Here is a 15,550-nt window from a genome sequence, read left to right on the forward strand (position 1 = left end):
AGATCACCAAGCTGGGAATTTATTTATTTATATTTATTTAGAATATTTTCCTGTCCTATACAATCCAATTGTCTCAGGATGGCTTACAATATAATATAAACAATAAATACAAACAATCAATGTCTATAATAACAAAATAAAATGTGACTGAGAATATTAATATTAATGGAATGGAATGCTCCTGCTTTTCTTTTGCATGGAATGCCTAGAAAAGCTAAAGCCATCTCCTGCAAACCCCAGCATTCCCAATTATTGGCCTTGCTGGCTGGAGTCCACAGCATCTGGAGGCCACCAGGTGGGGGAAGGCTGGGCTGAAGCCTGCCCTGCATGAACTGCCTAAGCACAGGGTGCAAAGTGAAGAGGACTCACACCCCAGAGGATTTTGTAGCACACAAAATTCTTCCTTTCTTTGACTTTTTTCCTGTAACAGCTTCCAAGACAGGCTAATGGAATAAAAAATAAAGCAAGTATACTAACAAAATATTAACAGGGATAAACATTGTAATCCTAAAAGTATAAACAGTGGAGAAAACCTAACTGCAATAAAATCCTCACAGTTCAGTATTTGATTAGTGCTGAAAAGTTAGCAGGGTAGGTCCTTACCAAGCGTCTTGTAGCAAACAATCCCATAAAAGGAGGACATGACAGAGAGAGTCCCTGGAATGTAGGGGGGGGGGGGGGGCTTTCAATTTTCTCAGGATGGTTGACCTTTGAAGATGGGAAACCAGACAATTTTACTTTTTGAAATGCCTAACTTTTCTAACTGAAGAAGGTAGATGGGACATGTGAGGTTCTCTAGATGAGGAACATATCAGATGGTTGTGCTTTTGGTAACTGGGATTTTAAATACCGTTTTTGCTGGAGAATAAATTAAATTGCATACCCCTTTTAAAGCCTGCTTAGGGTATGGAAGTGCCTGGCGATAACCTTGAGAAATGGTGTTTCCTCGGAATATGCTGTAATATGCATAGAAATCTCGGAAAGCATGGCAGCTGATCAGATGCATGCTGGCATGGGCTATTAGTCTCATACAGAGAACATGATCAACGGATGGTCTCCTAAGACATGGAGTGAGCACACTGTGGCATGCAATGTTAGGGAGTCAGTTGATGAAAGGAGGGGAATGGAGGGCAAGGTTGTCATGTGCTGGCAAGTCATCTCTGATTTGTGGTGATTCTACAAATGGCAGTTCTCTGAAATATCCTGTCCCTGACAGCCCTGCTCAGCTCTTGTGAGCTCAAGGTTATAGTTTCCTTTATGGAGTCCGTCCATCTCATGGTTGGTTCTCCTCTCCTTCTACTTTCAACTTTCCCTAGTATGATTGTCTTCTCCAGTGACTCCTGCCCAAAGTATGACAGCTTCGGTTTTAGCATTCTTGCTTCTAGGGGAAGTTCTGGCTTGAAAGGGCATGGTAAAAAAGAGAAGACATTACCTTACTTAAATTCATCATAGTGAGTTTAGAGTTTTGGGGATAACTCCCATTTGGTTGAAAAAAGGCTCTCTAGTCCCTGTGTTATGTTGAGATGTTTCAGTAGCATCTTTTCCACTCTCCAGGGCATTGGCATCCTTGCTATATAACAACAAAATGCACCTGTTTAGGACACAGACTCAAACCTTTGTCATTTCTCCCGTTAGCCACTTACCTGCAAAAAAAAGGGGGGGGGATTTCAGAGGTCCTGCTCCAGGCTGACTGGAACTCTGAAAAGGACCACTGTGCTCAGATCTGCAATTATAATTCTGTTGCCTGTTTGCAAAGATTCTTTGGGTGTGGATGGCATTTTCTCCCACTAAAAACCCAGTGGCTGGACTCAGAGAGAAGACCTCTGAGTATTACTTATGGTTTTAATAGAAAGCAGAGCTCTCATTCTTTCCCAGAGCAGCAGGCATTAGTCTGATGCAGCAAAAACCACAGTATCTTGCAGCACCTTAAAGCCTATCAAATATCTTCTTGCATAAGCATGTATGGACATGCTCCATTTCTTCAGATGCATGAAATATTAACCTCAAATTGTCGGATCCAATATACACAGGCCCAATGGGGGAGTATAAACTATATTGTCAGAGGGAAATGAAATGCAAAAAACGCAGAGAACTGAACATTATATTAACGATTATCTGTGTTATCAAACATCCAAGTTTTAGGAGTGGCATTGCATGTAAGTAGTGTGCTTTAAAATAGAACAAATGGTGATGGGTGACCTTAATCATTTAAATCACTTGAGGATGTGTATTCCCTAATTTCTTCTCTTTCTTTCAAATTCCTTTAAGAATGGTCAAAAGAATGTCAAAGACAGATGTCAACATAAAACAACAGAGTAGGGATTCAGCCTTATAGAATGAATAAGGAGAAAAGTGGTAGTTTTATTGCCCTACAGATGTTAATCGACTCACCATTGCAAAGATGTCTGTATTATCAACCTACAAGGTTTTGTAAATGGCAGTTGCTTAGTAGCCATCACAAGCTTTCATTTCAGTGACCTCTGGCCACATTGTTTTCGCCCCTCAACTTGTACATGAATCTGCCAATTTGAGGTTAATTCTTTCATGCAACGGATAGAATGAAAATCATGCGCCTGACACAATTGCAATAAATGAACTCCTTTTACAGCAAGCGTTCTTATCCCTGGAGCCAGTTTTCCAACACATTTAAACCCATAAACTCTGGCAAACCATATTAATCTAGTTCAATCATGCGCAAGAAAGCCGAAGTTTTATGACACATGCCGCTTGCCGTACCACCCTAGGAAGGGAGTACCTGGCGGAGGGAGCCCGCACGTGTAGGATGAATGAAAAGCCGGGGGGGGGGGGGGGGGGGGGGGGGCCCCCGGGGGGGGGGAGAATGAAAAGGGGGGGGGGGGGGGGAAGAGACGGCTGCTCGACGTTGGCGCATAATTACGACGAAGACGGCAAGGCGTATAGTAAAAGCTCTGGCAAGGGAAAATGGGGGCGGAGGGCAGGAGGTGACCACGTGACTAAGAGAACCGTGCACAGGTTCGATTTCGGGCTCCGCGTAGGCAGGACCGTCTTGATCGGCAGCCAATGGTCAATGCGTAAAATACCTGAGCGAGTGGGCGGGGCCTAGGGCTTTTTGGAAGGCGCCGCGCGCCCGTGCTCTCTTCCGTGCTCCTCAGCCGCACGCCGGTTAGCTGGAGCGTCAGGATCCGTCGGCCGCTCCTCGCCTCACCCGCACCCCCCCTCCTTTTCCACACGCACGCGTCTTCCTGCTTCCTTTCCGGCTCCTCCTGCGCGTGCGCGTGGCTGCGGCGCTCTTCCAGGCTTCCCCCGCGCCGCGGAAGGTGGGTGAGTGCGGTGCGTCGCAAGGGCGCGTGCGGTGGCGGCGGCGTCTGCGCTCCCTCCAGCCGTTGGAGGGAGGGGGGTGCACGTGCGCGTGAACGGCGCCCGACTCTCCTAGGCCGGTGAGGGAGCGGGCCGGGCCGGGCCGGGCCCGGCCAACTCGGGAGGGCCATGAAGTGCCGCCCCTCGGGCCCGTCGCCTCCAGCTCCCTGCGTCTCCTGCCGTTCCACGAGGCGGCCGGGTGGGCCCCGTCTAAGCCTAGTCATGGGAGGCGCGCCCCTTCGCGGCGCTTGTAAGCTCGGGGTCTTTCCAGCGTTCCTACTTCAACCTCGCGTCCTCCAGATGGGTGGGACTCCAATGCCCATCACCCCAGCATGTGGCTGGGGCAGATGAGCATTGTAGCCCCACCCATCAGGAGGATGCCAGGTTGTGGGGGGGCACTTCCTTCGTAGCTCGGCGATTTTCCTTGGAGCTCAAGGTGGTATGTGGATGGAGAGCTTAGGACCTGCGTAGCTTGTTGTAAAGCCGCCGTATCATGTGCCCAGTTTGCTCCGTTTGTCCCCTTTCCTCCCCGAGTGTGAGAAATTCTTGAATAGGAGATTTTCCTTGCGAGGCTGTCGTGTGCTCTGCCTGCCAGAGCTGCTTCCTGTGCATGAGCCCCCAAAGATGTTGGAATGTGCGTCTCTTTACTTCACTGCTTCTCCCCGTCTGGAGGATGGGTAGGACACAGCTCAGTCCAGCAGTGCCCAAATTGCTCTGCTGTTGATGCACGATCTACATTTGTATGCCCCCATGATGTTGGCACGTTGGCCCTCCCAATGCAGTTCATGCCCTACTAAAATAAACAGTCCTTTAAGATGTAGTATAGTGTAGCATATAAATTACAAGCCAAATGAAAGCAACTGGTGTTATAGCACTCAGTTCTCTGTGTATTTAGAAGACCATTATTACATCTTTAAGAAACCCACCCCCTTGCTGGTCTACCCACAGGTCCAGTGGTCTGTGCAGCATGCTGATCGCCATTAGTGGGCACTCAAAGGTATCTGAGAAGCTTGCAAACATAAGGCAAGGTTGCCTTTTCATTAGTCTAAAATTTAGGGGCCTGCAGCCTTTGAACATCCAGGTTCAACTTTAGTTACCTCCACTAGTACTTAGTATTTATTATATTTATATCCTGCCTTTTTTTTCCTTCCCAGGAACTTTAGGCAGCTTACATAATTCCCCTCCTCTTAACCTTATCCTCACAACACTTTGTGAGGTAGTCTGGACTGAGAATCTGTCCTGGTTCAAAGTCATCAAGTTAGTTCATGGCTGAGTGGGGACTAGAACCTCAATCATTTGAGTCCCAGTCTCACATTCTTAACCAGTATACTGCACTAGCTTATTCTCCATGAATGCCTGCCTCTTCTTACACCCCTCCACTAAAAAGTCATTGGGCATTCATTCTAGGCACCCGAAAAAATGCCTCTTATGCTAAAGCAAGCAGGCACAGAGGAAGTCAAGTTGTCTGTATTTCAGGACATGTAGGAGATTGTGATTCAGGAGGGTGAAAGCCATGCCTCCTAACCTTCCATTCTTCATGTGAAATTTAATTTAAATTTAAATGTGACTGTTACAAAACAGCCCTGGTTTGCTTTTATGTATGGCCCAAGCTGATGTTTCCCTTATCTGCCCACTCATGGCATACTCTTTCTGTTTCTAGGCAGTGATGAATTAAATTTCTGCGAGATCAGCAAAGGATAAATAGAAGATCTGTTTCAGCTGCCAAAACTGAGCTAGTTATTGCTTTTGATTGGTCACTGTATGATCAGAATGCTGGATTAGATTTGTTATTGACAGTCATTCAGCATATTTCTTATGGCCAGACTTCAATAACATTGTTCCAGTCTGGCCTAGCTTTTGCTGATCTATATAAACCCTAATGAACATATCTGCTGTTAACATCCTGGATTAGTTTAACTTTTGACCTTCCCTACTCCCATTTTTCACTCTTTTCTCTTTCTGGTATTCTCTTTCTGGTATGAAGAGATGTGACTGAAATAGTATGAAACAGCTGGTTTTTTTCATTTTTAATGCATAGTTTAGGGAGGATGTAGCCCTAAAAAGTACCTTTAAAAATTATAAATAATTTATCTGTGGGAACTACTCTTGAATGAGAAGCTTTCCAAGTTGCTGCTGTTGCAGTGTTATGGAAATCCCCATTCCCTTCTAGGTTAGCTGTATTGTGCAGCAAACATACCAGGAGAAATGTAGCTCCACTGTTCAATAGCTCTGCTATCATGCTATGCAATCTGACTGATGTGTGGGAAGCAGGTTACAGATGTCACTACTGCAGTGTGACACTCTACCAAATAGGAACTGGCAGTAGGTTACTGTAGGCAGTGACCAGGTTGTGTTTGATGCCTAAGAACCTAGGTTTATAGCAGTTCAATCTTCTGCCATACCACTGGAATTCTAAGTCACAGCTTGAGAAACTTGAGTTTATAAACCACTTGGAAGTTTTGTGCTCCTTTTCATCACTGTTGCCTGCAACTTTCCTTCCTTTTATTCTCCTCTCCAGTGCTTGCCTTTTTAAAACCCATTGATTTAACCATTAAATGGGATTTGGACTATCTGACAATAGTAACCTATTGCTCTTGCTACAGGGTGTTACAGTCTTGGACTAGTATTTTAGGATGTGTGTTTGCAGTAACCTAATATAGATCAGCTATTCCATATCATTACCCTGCTATTTTTACAGTGATGGTGATAATGTGGAACTGTTCTATGCTAGATGGAGTAAAATACTTGCTGTAATAGTGATTGCTCAAGTTGTGCTTTTGTGTAAAACATCCTATAAAGATTGTACTTAGATGAAATAATCATCTTATAGAATTGATGGATGAAATTTAAGAATGAAATGACTGAGAATTGTCTGCTTTATAGTGTTTGCTAGAATACACGTCATACTATGGCTGATGAAGTGGACTTCACCACTGGAGATGCTGGAGCTTCTGCCACCTATCCAATGCAGTGTTCTGCACTCCGCAAGAATGGCTTTGTGGTGCTGAAGGGACGTCCTTGCAAGATTGTGGAAATGTCAACTTCCAAAACTGGGAAGCATGGTCATGCAAAGGTAATCTCTTGGTAGACCTTCCTTGATTTCTGTTCTGGTACACAAATATTGCCCTTCCATGACTACTAGCTTATTAAAATGAAGCATTGCATCAGTTGTGCTAGATACAGGACTAGCATTGGATAAGTTGTCACTACTTGTCTTTTTCCGCATTGCAAACTAGTTGGGGGTTCCTATGTACTGTTTCTGAGCTCAGTAGCCTCCTGTGGGAAGAAATGGATGATCTGTGTACCAGTGCTGGAGATGGTTCTTCCTGGAAGGTGCTCCTTTTGTTCTGGATGGAATTACCTTTTCCCAGAAGGAGCCGGTTTGTAGTTTGAGAGCCAGTGTGGTGCAGTGGTTAAGAGCACAAGACTGGGACTCAGGCAGTCTGGATTCTAATCCCTGCTCAGCTGTGGAGCCATTGGGTGACTTCGGGCCTGTTGCAGGCTCTCAGCCCAAGTATCTCACAGGGTTGTTGTTGCAAGGATGAGTTTGAAAGCAGGAGGAGTATTATGTAAGCTGCTTTGAGTTCTTTGTAAGGGGAAAAAAGCACAGCATATAAATCTAACATACAGCTTGGGGGATTTCCTGGAATCATTGGTGTCACTTGAGGCTTAGCTGACCTCAGTAGCCCAATGTGCCTATGTCCCCATATGGATCTGGATAACCTTACTTAAGTTATCTATGTTTTGGTAATTTACAAGTTAAATGACTGTAGTGTTGTCAAAGGTGCAGTAGTTTTTGAAGACAGTATTGTAGCTTGTGTTAACACAACAGCCAAATAGCAGAGACCAGAAGGTCTGAATATATAAAAACAATGTTGGCTTGCTTCCATTGGCTGCACATTTCTTTCCAAGCTCAATTCAAGGTGCTGGTTGTAACTTAAAAAGCCATCAGTGAGTCAGGGCTGCAGTACTTGATGGAGTGCTATATTTGGTATAAACATATCCATATACCACAGTCAAATATCTGAGACCCCCCAAATGCCTTCTCTGAGGAAGAATTGGAAGATGGCAACATGGTGCTGACCCTCCCATTTGTGTGATGATATCCCCAGTGAGAACCACCTGATACCAACCCTATTCTGTTTTTTGTGCCATGTTAGAATTTCCTCTACGCCTGCACATTTGTAACAAATAAAATAAATATGTTGCTTGTAATGTTTGTGATTTTATCAGGCCCTGGCATTTACTGTTTCTAACTATTTAAACTTTTTGTATGTTGAAGGTTGTATATTTTATTTTTCATATTGTGTATTGGGTTTTCTGAATTGCCCAGAGTGTTTTGATTATTGTATGAATAATGAATTAATGGAGTAAATACTGAACACATAATATATCAACAGGTGTTTAACTTATATGCTGCCCCAAATAGTACAGCAGTACCAGAATGTTCTATGAAATTCCAAAGTGGCACACAGTTGCAATTCAAGCATTGCATTCTAATTCCCTAAAATGTGGTTTGGAAGATTGCTCTCATTTTACCTGGTTTGTGATTACCGTATTTATAAGTCAGGAAATAAAAGAGGGGATGAACAGTTTGATCTTCCAAACCCAAAGAGGGCTGGAATAATTCTGGATTGAGGTGGTAAATCCAAACTTAAAGGTCCAGTTTAATTGAAGAAAATGTGAGGTAGTTTGAACAAACTTCTCTGGAGCTTGTGGAATGAATCCTATCATATGTGTAAGTTTAGAACCGCTGTCCTACACAGGTAAGATCTTGATAGTTCTCTTACAGATAACCATCTTAACAGAATAATTCTTAAAGGGGAGAATATATACACCTGGCTTGGATATGTGTAGTTAGCATTTAAATTTATTGATCTTTGGAAGCTTCTTGCATCTAAACTTTTATCATACACAATTAGATGGTGAATTGTCCAAGGTCATACAGTGAATTTTAGATTAAGTTCCCTGCTTAACCATTTGCCTTACACAGAAGCATAACAGTCTGTTGGACTACATTTGGACTACATGCATTGTCCTGTGTTTTATGAAAAGAATTTGAGACTTGCTCATAGGTTTGATCCACTGAGATGGCAAGTAACAAGGAGTGTATTCAGCTGGAGGCCTTGTGTATGACCCATACATTTCATCAGTAGTAACCATGGAAATAGACATCTTTCCTTAATTCAGACTATGTTCTGGTTTTAGTGTTTTTGTGGCCATTTTAGTTAATTACCACTAATTGGTCTTTTAATTGAAAACAAATCTGAAGCAACATGACAGACATAAAACTGTGATTTGAATATAATATTCCTGGTATCCTGTGTATGATTGTGAATTTTCTCCTAGGTCCACCTTGTTGGCATTGATGTCTTCACTGGCAAAAAATATGAAGATATTTGCCCTTCTACACACAACATGGATGTTCCAAACATCAAGAGGAATGACTATCAAGTAAGTATACATTTGAGTCTGGATCAGTGGTGGAAATTTCTGGCACTCTAACTGTTGTCAAATTCTGTCATCTCTAGCTATTGGCAGTGTTGGTTGGGTTGATGGGGGTTGGCCTGCCCCCTTTTGAGACAACCTAGATTTTTAAGTCTAAGCATAACCTCGTTCCTTAGAACAAGCCACAATTCCTTTATTTGCATTTCATTACTTTGGTTACCTAAGGACACATTTTAACAAACTGAAGGTGTCAGACTACCCCCCCCCGACTCTTACTCCTTAAGAATCTTCCTGTGATACCCCATTGTCAGTCAGATACAGTATCAACAGCCATCAAAGGGCCTCATTATTTTAGATTATTACCCCACTCATTTAATTGCAATTTGCATTTCCTTTAATCTGATATTAAAGCAGACATAAATATACATTATAACAAATCATACTTTGTTTTCCTTCTCCTGCTGGGTTTCAGCCAACCCCAGCCATTCTACTTGTCTCTAGGCTGTAGTGTCGAGCTTGTGTTAGACCAACTAAAAACATTGCTATATTGCCTTTCCTGTGTGTGATACTTCTGTGTAGTTCCTTGAAAGGGATACTGTAAAGTGTTATCAGTATTCCTAGCAGTATTAGCTTCATTCCATACATATACATTCAAGGCATTTCTATAGCGTTTGATTTGAGGAGCTTTCAGAATGGTGTACAGAAATAGTTGAGTCGTGGTTTACATTGAATGGGTCTTGAGCTCAAAACTAGCATCTTTAGGTAACTGTTAAGAATTGTCATGCCAGTTAAGAATCTAATCAAGATCGCCTTATATAAATTCTTGCAGCTGATCTGTATACAGGATGGGTATCTCTCCTTGCTGACCGAAAGTGGTGAAGTTCGTGAGGATCTGAAGGTGCCAGAAGGTGAACTAGGGAAAGAAATAGAGGGAAAATACAATGCAGGAGAAGATTTCCAGGTAAAACCTTAGTTGATTAAAGATTCCAAAAACTATTTTTAGTTGACATGCAACTATTTTGAAAATATTTTTTCTGTCCTGTACTTTTTCTGCTGCCAAAAGTTGATCTAAATAAAACCCTGCTATAACCTCTTATACATTAGGCTTATTTCTTGTAACATATGCTCAGTGCATGAATAGTCAAGTAGTTGGAAGCAAGCTGTAGGTGCAAGTCTGTCATGTTCTATAGTTTAAGCATGAATTGGAGATGTAGCTAGGAAAGCTCAAGATCCTGTCTTTAATATTCAGTTGCTTAAAAAGACACAGCTCTGACCTTCTTTTAAGATCCAGTGACCTGATTTGCTTAATCAAACAGTCCACCATGACTTATGCAGTCTGTGGCAAGCAGGATTTGTAGATTCATCACCCAGCCTCAGTTTACCATAATACGGGAACCCCTGGGCTATGGTTTATATGCCACGGTGTAACCCATTGTGCTCAGGTTTATACGACACAACAAGTTATGGCCAGGTGTTGAATATTCAGATTGTACACTCACTGATTGGCCAAACCAGCCCATTGGCAGAATTGAAAGGTGGGTTGGAGATGGCAGATGCAACCCTATACCATTTTTTATAATGGGGCTGAGTGTAGAGTGTTCCACTTCTTACAGAGGTAAAATAACCACATGGAAATGTTATACTCCGAGTTCCACAAATGACAAAACTAGGTTGTCCAGATAAGAATTTTAAAACCACATTCTTCAGCAGTTTTTATTTAAAATACCTAGACAATTTTCCTATTTTCAGCTCCTGATAATAGCAATGCTACTAGGTAGCTGTGTACTGAACTCAAGCTACTCTGCTGGAGCCTGAGTTAAGTGGGGGCAGTATAATAAGCTATCTTGGCTATTTGTTGAATGAGGAAATAGAAATACTGGTCACCGAACTCAAGTAGCTCTTAGCTGTATTTGTTGCCAACTTAATCTAACATAGCTGACTTGTATAACAATTTTCTTTGCTTTTTCCCCCTCTTGTAGGTGTCAGTCATGAGTGCAATGAGTGAAGAATGTGCTGTAGCCATAAAACCTTGCAAATAGGACCATCTGGATTTGAGCAGTTGCTCAGGTCCCAGCAATTGCAGATCTTGTATTTTAGTTCTGATATCACCAAAGCTATAACCTTCACTAGCAACCTCGTGTCTTTGTTTGAAAATAGTGCTGACTAATGTTGCAAGCAGTTTGGCAATATGAAATTGCTGGAGTTCAAGTGCTTACAGGAATGGCAAGGCCGTCAAAACTGTCATTTTAGATCATGAGGTATTAAAAACTAGTATGCTTTGCTTGAATGAGACTGTATAGCAGTGCCAATACCAAGGTAGTACTAAATTTGTGTTTAAATAACAAATAGAATTTAAGTATAATATTTTAAATAAATGAAAATACCAATTTTTATCTTAAACATGGTAAAATGTGGCTTGCACTGAACAGTGAATAAACATTGAGTCTAGGGACAAGGGAACTCATGTGATCAAAATGCCAGTGCTGATAGCCACCGTGGGAAATAAATTGGATCTCTGTAGTCTTGCTGGCTCACTCTTAACATGTCACCATTTGCCTGTGATGCAAACATCCAGATTATTGGATGCTTTCATACTCTGGCTAATAGTGCACAAAAGCACGAGGCGGGGGGGGAGGTGGAGGGAGATTCACTAGAGGCCTTTGATTTCAGTGTGGAGTTCAGCCGCTCTTATTTAAAAAAGGGAATGCCTCAAGTGTTTCAGTATTAGGCATACTTGTTTTGGATTTTAATTCCTTAGTTTTGTAACACAAGTAGACTTTTTGACGACTTAGGAATTGGAGCAGAAGTGCACATACTGACAGCTTGTATGGAGGCTACATTTGAACCTTGATTCACCCAACAGAATTTTGGCCATGGCTTGTCTAATATTGTAATGAACTATGACATGGGAACATGTTATGCATTATAGTGTTGGTAATTTAGAATATACTTGTGTAAGACTTGGTTACACTAAACGGGCAAATGCCTAAGCACTAATAGACATACTCTCTGCGTGATCTTCTGCTTAGCTAACATTTGGGGGAAACCTAATTACTTAAATTTGCCTTAAATGTTGGTAGCAACTGACAACTTGAACTAGTGACTGGGTTCTTAAACATGTTTAGTTCATTACTGGCAGCTTTTTGGGGATGTGGAAAGAGGATTTTGAGCTTCAGTTGGGAATATGGTTGCCCATAATCAGTGAAGTTAGACTAGAAGTGTAAATAAAGCGTATCAGGGTCTTGCAAGTATCTATGCAGAGAAGGATACAATGCAGATTGGTTTGGCAATAAATACTTTTGAACAAAGCACAGTCTTGATAGAGTGGTATGTAACTAGATGTTTTGAGATCTAGCTACTAGGAAACTGAAGGATTTTAGCACATTGTTAGTCTTATCATGTGAGTTGATTCTCAATATTCATGTAGGAGTGGGAAGTCCCAGTTTGAAACATTGACTCCATTAGTTAGTATCACTAGTCATGTTCACATGTCCTACAGCCATCTATTGTGCCTGAGCAGCTGAGAGAAGCACTGGTGGTACAGAATCGGAAGAGACCTGCTAACATCTCACTGCTTGCATCCTCTCAAGGATGTACACACTTAAAATGTCTGGGCGGCCAGCTTAAGGGAATGTATTCTGGAGAACCTTTGGGAAAGGTGAGGTCTTAATTTCAACTTGACTTTTGGTGATTTGGAACCACAGGATATTGGGACTAGATGGGAAAAATAGCATTTGCTGGATAGGTCAGTTGTAGGGTACTGTTTGACGCACTGTTGTGCAATCTCATTTCACTAGTAAAACTACAGTATTTTCAATAGGACAATAGCAAAGCCATTTCACTTGTAGAGTGCAATCTGTCTACAGACCCACCAAGTTTACAGTAGTTTTAACTTTGCTAATACAAGCTTAATGCTGTATATTTCAGGTTCTTTAAGCTATTTCAGGGTGATCACGTTTCTCTAAATCCACTTTTAAATAGTTCTTCATGGCTGGAACAAACACATTTCCTTCTCAAGGGCAGGCTCATACTCTAACAAGCTGTAGGCCAGGTTGAAGGCTGAACAACTCAATCCTGCTGTTACTTTGTAAGGGTGCAAGCTTCCTGGATTGGGGTTCATCCATGTTCTTGTTTGGTGTGCTGTAGGTTCTCTTGCCTCAAATGTTAGGGAATTCTTTTTTTAAACAACCCAAATTTACCTCTTGATGTATTGTCTTGCGTCTTTGTGTTCAACAAAACCACTGCTAGTTGAGCCATGACTTGAATATACTCTTCTCAGGGCTGCTCTTGTGAAGAATTGAAAGAGCTTAAGTTGATTATTTTAACAAAGCTGCTTGAAAGTCTTACAGGGTTTTGTATTCCATAAATTTATAGCATGCTTATGATGCAAGTAGAGTTCTAGTATATCAAACCTAGTCTAAAGGAGTCAGACATTGTGACCAAGCTATTCTAGAGACTACATGACATATTTGATTGCAGTAAGCTTTAAGTGTTGGAATGTTGGCTGTGTCTGAAAACTTCAATAGAACAAGCTGTGCTTAAATATTTCTTTATATAGTACAAGATTCTCATTTGTTATATTTTAATCAGTGTTTTACACAGTAAAACTCAGGCACAAACTCAGGATCTGTGTCTGACAAGAGTATCTAGGCCTTGTAGAACTCTGAACTCTCAATCAGTGACTGTTACATCAAAAACTGGACATATTGTTGTAAACAAAATGTGCAGAGAAGGGTTTTTTTGTATTTACTAAATATGGAAGTTCAGACAAGTATGCAATATACCTACTGGCTAGTGAATGGATGCAGTGTTCATTGTACAAGAGTGACCTTGACTTTAAAAGCATAACTTGAAAGGTTTGTACTTTTTCTGCATCTCTGTTATAGTGAAGTATTCATGTGTTAAGAGTTTTTGGCTTTTAATGACTTTTATTGAAACATTTGAATTATAATTTGGGTCATAGTAATGAGAATAAAGTTTAAACTTAAAGGTTGTTCTTCGTACTTTATTGCCTCCAACTGCACAGGTATAAATGTTCCTACTCTTACAAATGGTGAAGGTGGGGAGGATATTTGGTTTCTTCACCATGTGCTAACAGGGCCCCACTGTTTAGCATGGAACTTAATTACTATACATTCAGTGATCACTCTGACTGTCTCTTCAGAAGGAATGTTATGGGGAGTTATGTAGCTACAATGTGAAATTGAATAAATAATATGCTGAGAAAGGAGTGGCATTTTACATTCTATTACCACTATGCTTAGAAAGAGATTCATTTACAACTTCCTTTATTGCCTGTTATGCTGGAGGCAGTTTAGGAGAGATGGAGAAAACTTGACCAAGTTTTTGTAGACTTAATGATCATATTTGGTAGAGAACAGAGGTTTTGGGGTGACACTTGAGTAGCTTCTTGAGTGGGTTCTACCCTTAAAGATGGCCCAAAAGTTATTAAAAATGAAACTAACATACCTCTGGGCCCACAAAAACTAATCCTGAAGTTCACTGGTCATTTCAGGATAAGTGTAAGAGGATCTTTTGCACACACCAGTGAATCCAAAAAAGCCAAATAGTGGAAGAATTGGTAACTATCTTCAGTACAAATGTAACACTTTAGGAACAATTGAATCCAAAATACCGCTCTATCTCCTGGCCCTGCAAAATGTTAGAGCTTCAGCAGGCAACTTGGGTGCCCTCCAGCTGTTCTGAACTACAACCCTCTCTTGTAATTTCAGGGAGCATAGCAGATGACAAAAATCCCTTGCTATTAGCCATGCCGGCTGGGACTGATGGGGGTTCTAATCCAAAAGATCTGCCAAGGCCAGGTTGTCTTACGCTGAAGCGCTTGCACCCCAGCCTGTTGTGCTGTTTTTGCACAGATTTCTTTCATCTTCCTTGTCTCGGCACGTGGGGAAACCTAAGATCTATCAGAACAGGAAGTTTTTCGCAGAAACCCATTGAATTTTGGCCACGTGGGCAGAAGAACCGCTGTCTGAAACATAGAGATACATAAGATACGTTATGAAACATAAGATACGGAGAGTCCATAGCAAAAATACAGTTGCCTGTATCGAAGCTTGCAGCCAACTAGCCAGCTGTATTCATGGCTGGTGGACGCTATTAGCTGTAGCTATTGGGAGACGTAGAAATGGTGTGGATAATAATCGTAGACAACAGCTGGGAGGCTCCAGTTTGGGAAAGGCTATGGCAGTTTCAGGATCTAGCCAGGGAGATACGGAAACGTTAGGTTTTTTTTCGAAACAAACTGACTAGGAAATCTTACTGGACTGCAATCTACTAGGCAGGCTGCTGCCCGTCGGCAAGTAAAGGCTAGCAGCATGTTCCTTCGAATTTTGGTCCAATTTCATGTGCATTTTTAAAGATTTGATTTTAAATAAATAGGCTTCTAATGACCTCCTTATCGCTCATCATGCGGTAGGTGGAAGTGAACAACGGTCGAGCGTGGTTGACGACAGCCCTACAATGTAGCCCGTCACTGAACAGATGGAAGGCTCTACGTCCCTCCTTCACAACCTCCTCAGGTGCCTGCAAAGGTTCTGCCTTTTTAAATTGCCCCCAGACTACCCCAATCCAAATCACGATAAAAGCCCTGCGCTCCGTTGACTATTAAATATATAAAGACGCACTGCCAGGCATGTTTAGACAGATAAAAACGGCCTACAACTCTCAACAAACGGCGTTGTAGGACTTTTTTATTTTTGTTGCGAGGCCTTAAACACTCCTAGAATTGCGTCTCTAAACCTATTTT

At 41.8% G+C, this 15,550-nt stretch overlaps 1 protein-coding gene and 1 long non-coding RNA gene across 3 annotated transcripts; one reads left to right on the forward strand and one right to left on the reverse strand.

Moving 5' to 3' along the window:
• Positions 1-372: 372 nt before the first annotated feature.
• LOC123025638 lies at positions 373-3,155 on the reverse strand. Its single transcript, XR_006415146.1, has 3 exons — positions 3,060-3,155; positions 1,433-1,570; positions 373-443 (listed from the first exon to the last, which is right to left on the reverse strand). It is a non-coding gene; the product is annotated as an uncharacterized LOC123025638 (long non-coding RNA).
• Positions 3,112-13,777, forward strand: EIF5A2 (eukaryotic translation initiation factor 5A2). 2 transcript variants are annotated; one of them, XM_044434572.1, is made up of 5 exons: positions 3,112-3,300; positions 6,220-6,409; positions 8,686-8,790; positions 9,614-9,745; positions 10,764-13,777. In XM_044434572.1, the coding sequence occupies exons 2-5, from the start codon at positions 6,245-6,247 to the stop codon at positions 10,821-10,823; spliced, it is 462 nt and encodes a 153-aa protein (XP_044290507.1). In that variant the 5' UTR covers positions 3,112-3,300; positions 6,220-6,244; the 3' UTR covers positions 10,824-13,777. The 2 variants fall into 2 exon arrangements, with proteins under 2 accessions (XP_044290507.1, XP_044290506.1); XM_044434571.1 differs by having other exon boundaries at positions 3,112-3,296.
• The last annotated feature ends 1,773 nt before the right edge of the window (positions 13,778-15,550 follow it).

Source organism: Varanus komodoensis, unplaced genomic scaffold (genome assembly GCF_004798865.1).
Source record: "Varanus komodoensis strain SLA01 unplaced genomic scaffold, ASM479886v1 scaffold28, whole genome shotgun sequence".
NCBI classification, from domain to species: Eukaryota; Metazoa; Chordata; class Lepidosauria; order Squamata; family Varanidae; genus Varanus; species Varanus komodoensis.

Coding starts and splice junctions, on each gene's coding strand:
- EIF5A2 (XM_044434572.1), top strand. CDS start 6,245: ATGGCTGATGAAGTGGACTTCACCACTGGAGATGCTGGAGCTTCTGCC. Junction 8,791..9,613: donor TCAAGAGGAATGACTATCAA/GTAAGTATACAT, acceptor AAATTCTTGCAG/CTGATCTGTATACAGGATGG. Junction 9,746..10,763: donor ATGCAGGAGAAGATTTCCAG/GTAAAACCTTAG, acceptor CCCCTCTTGTAG/GTGTCAGTCATGAGTGCAAT.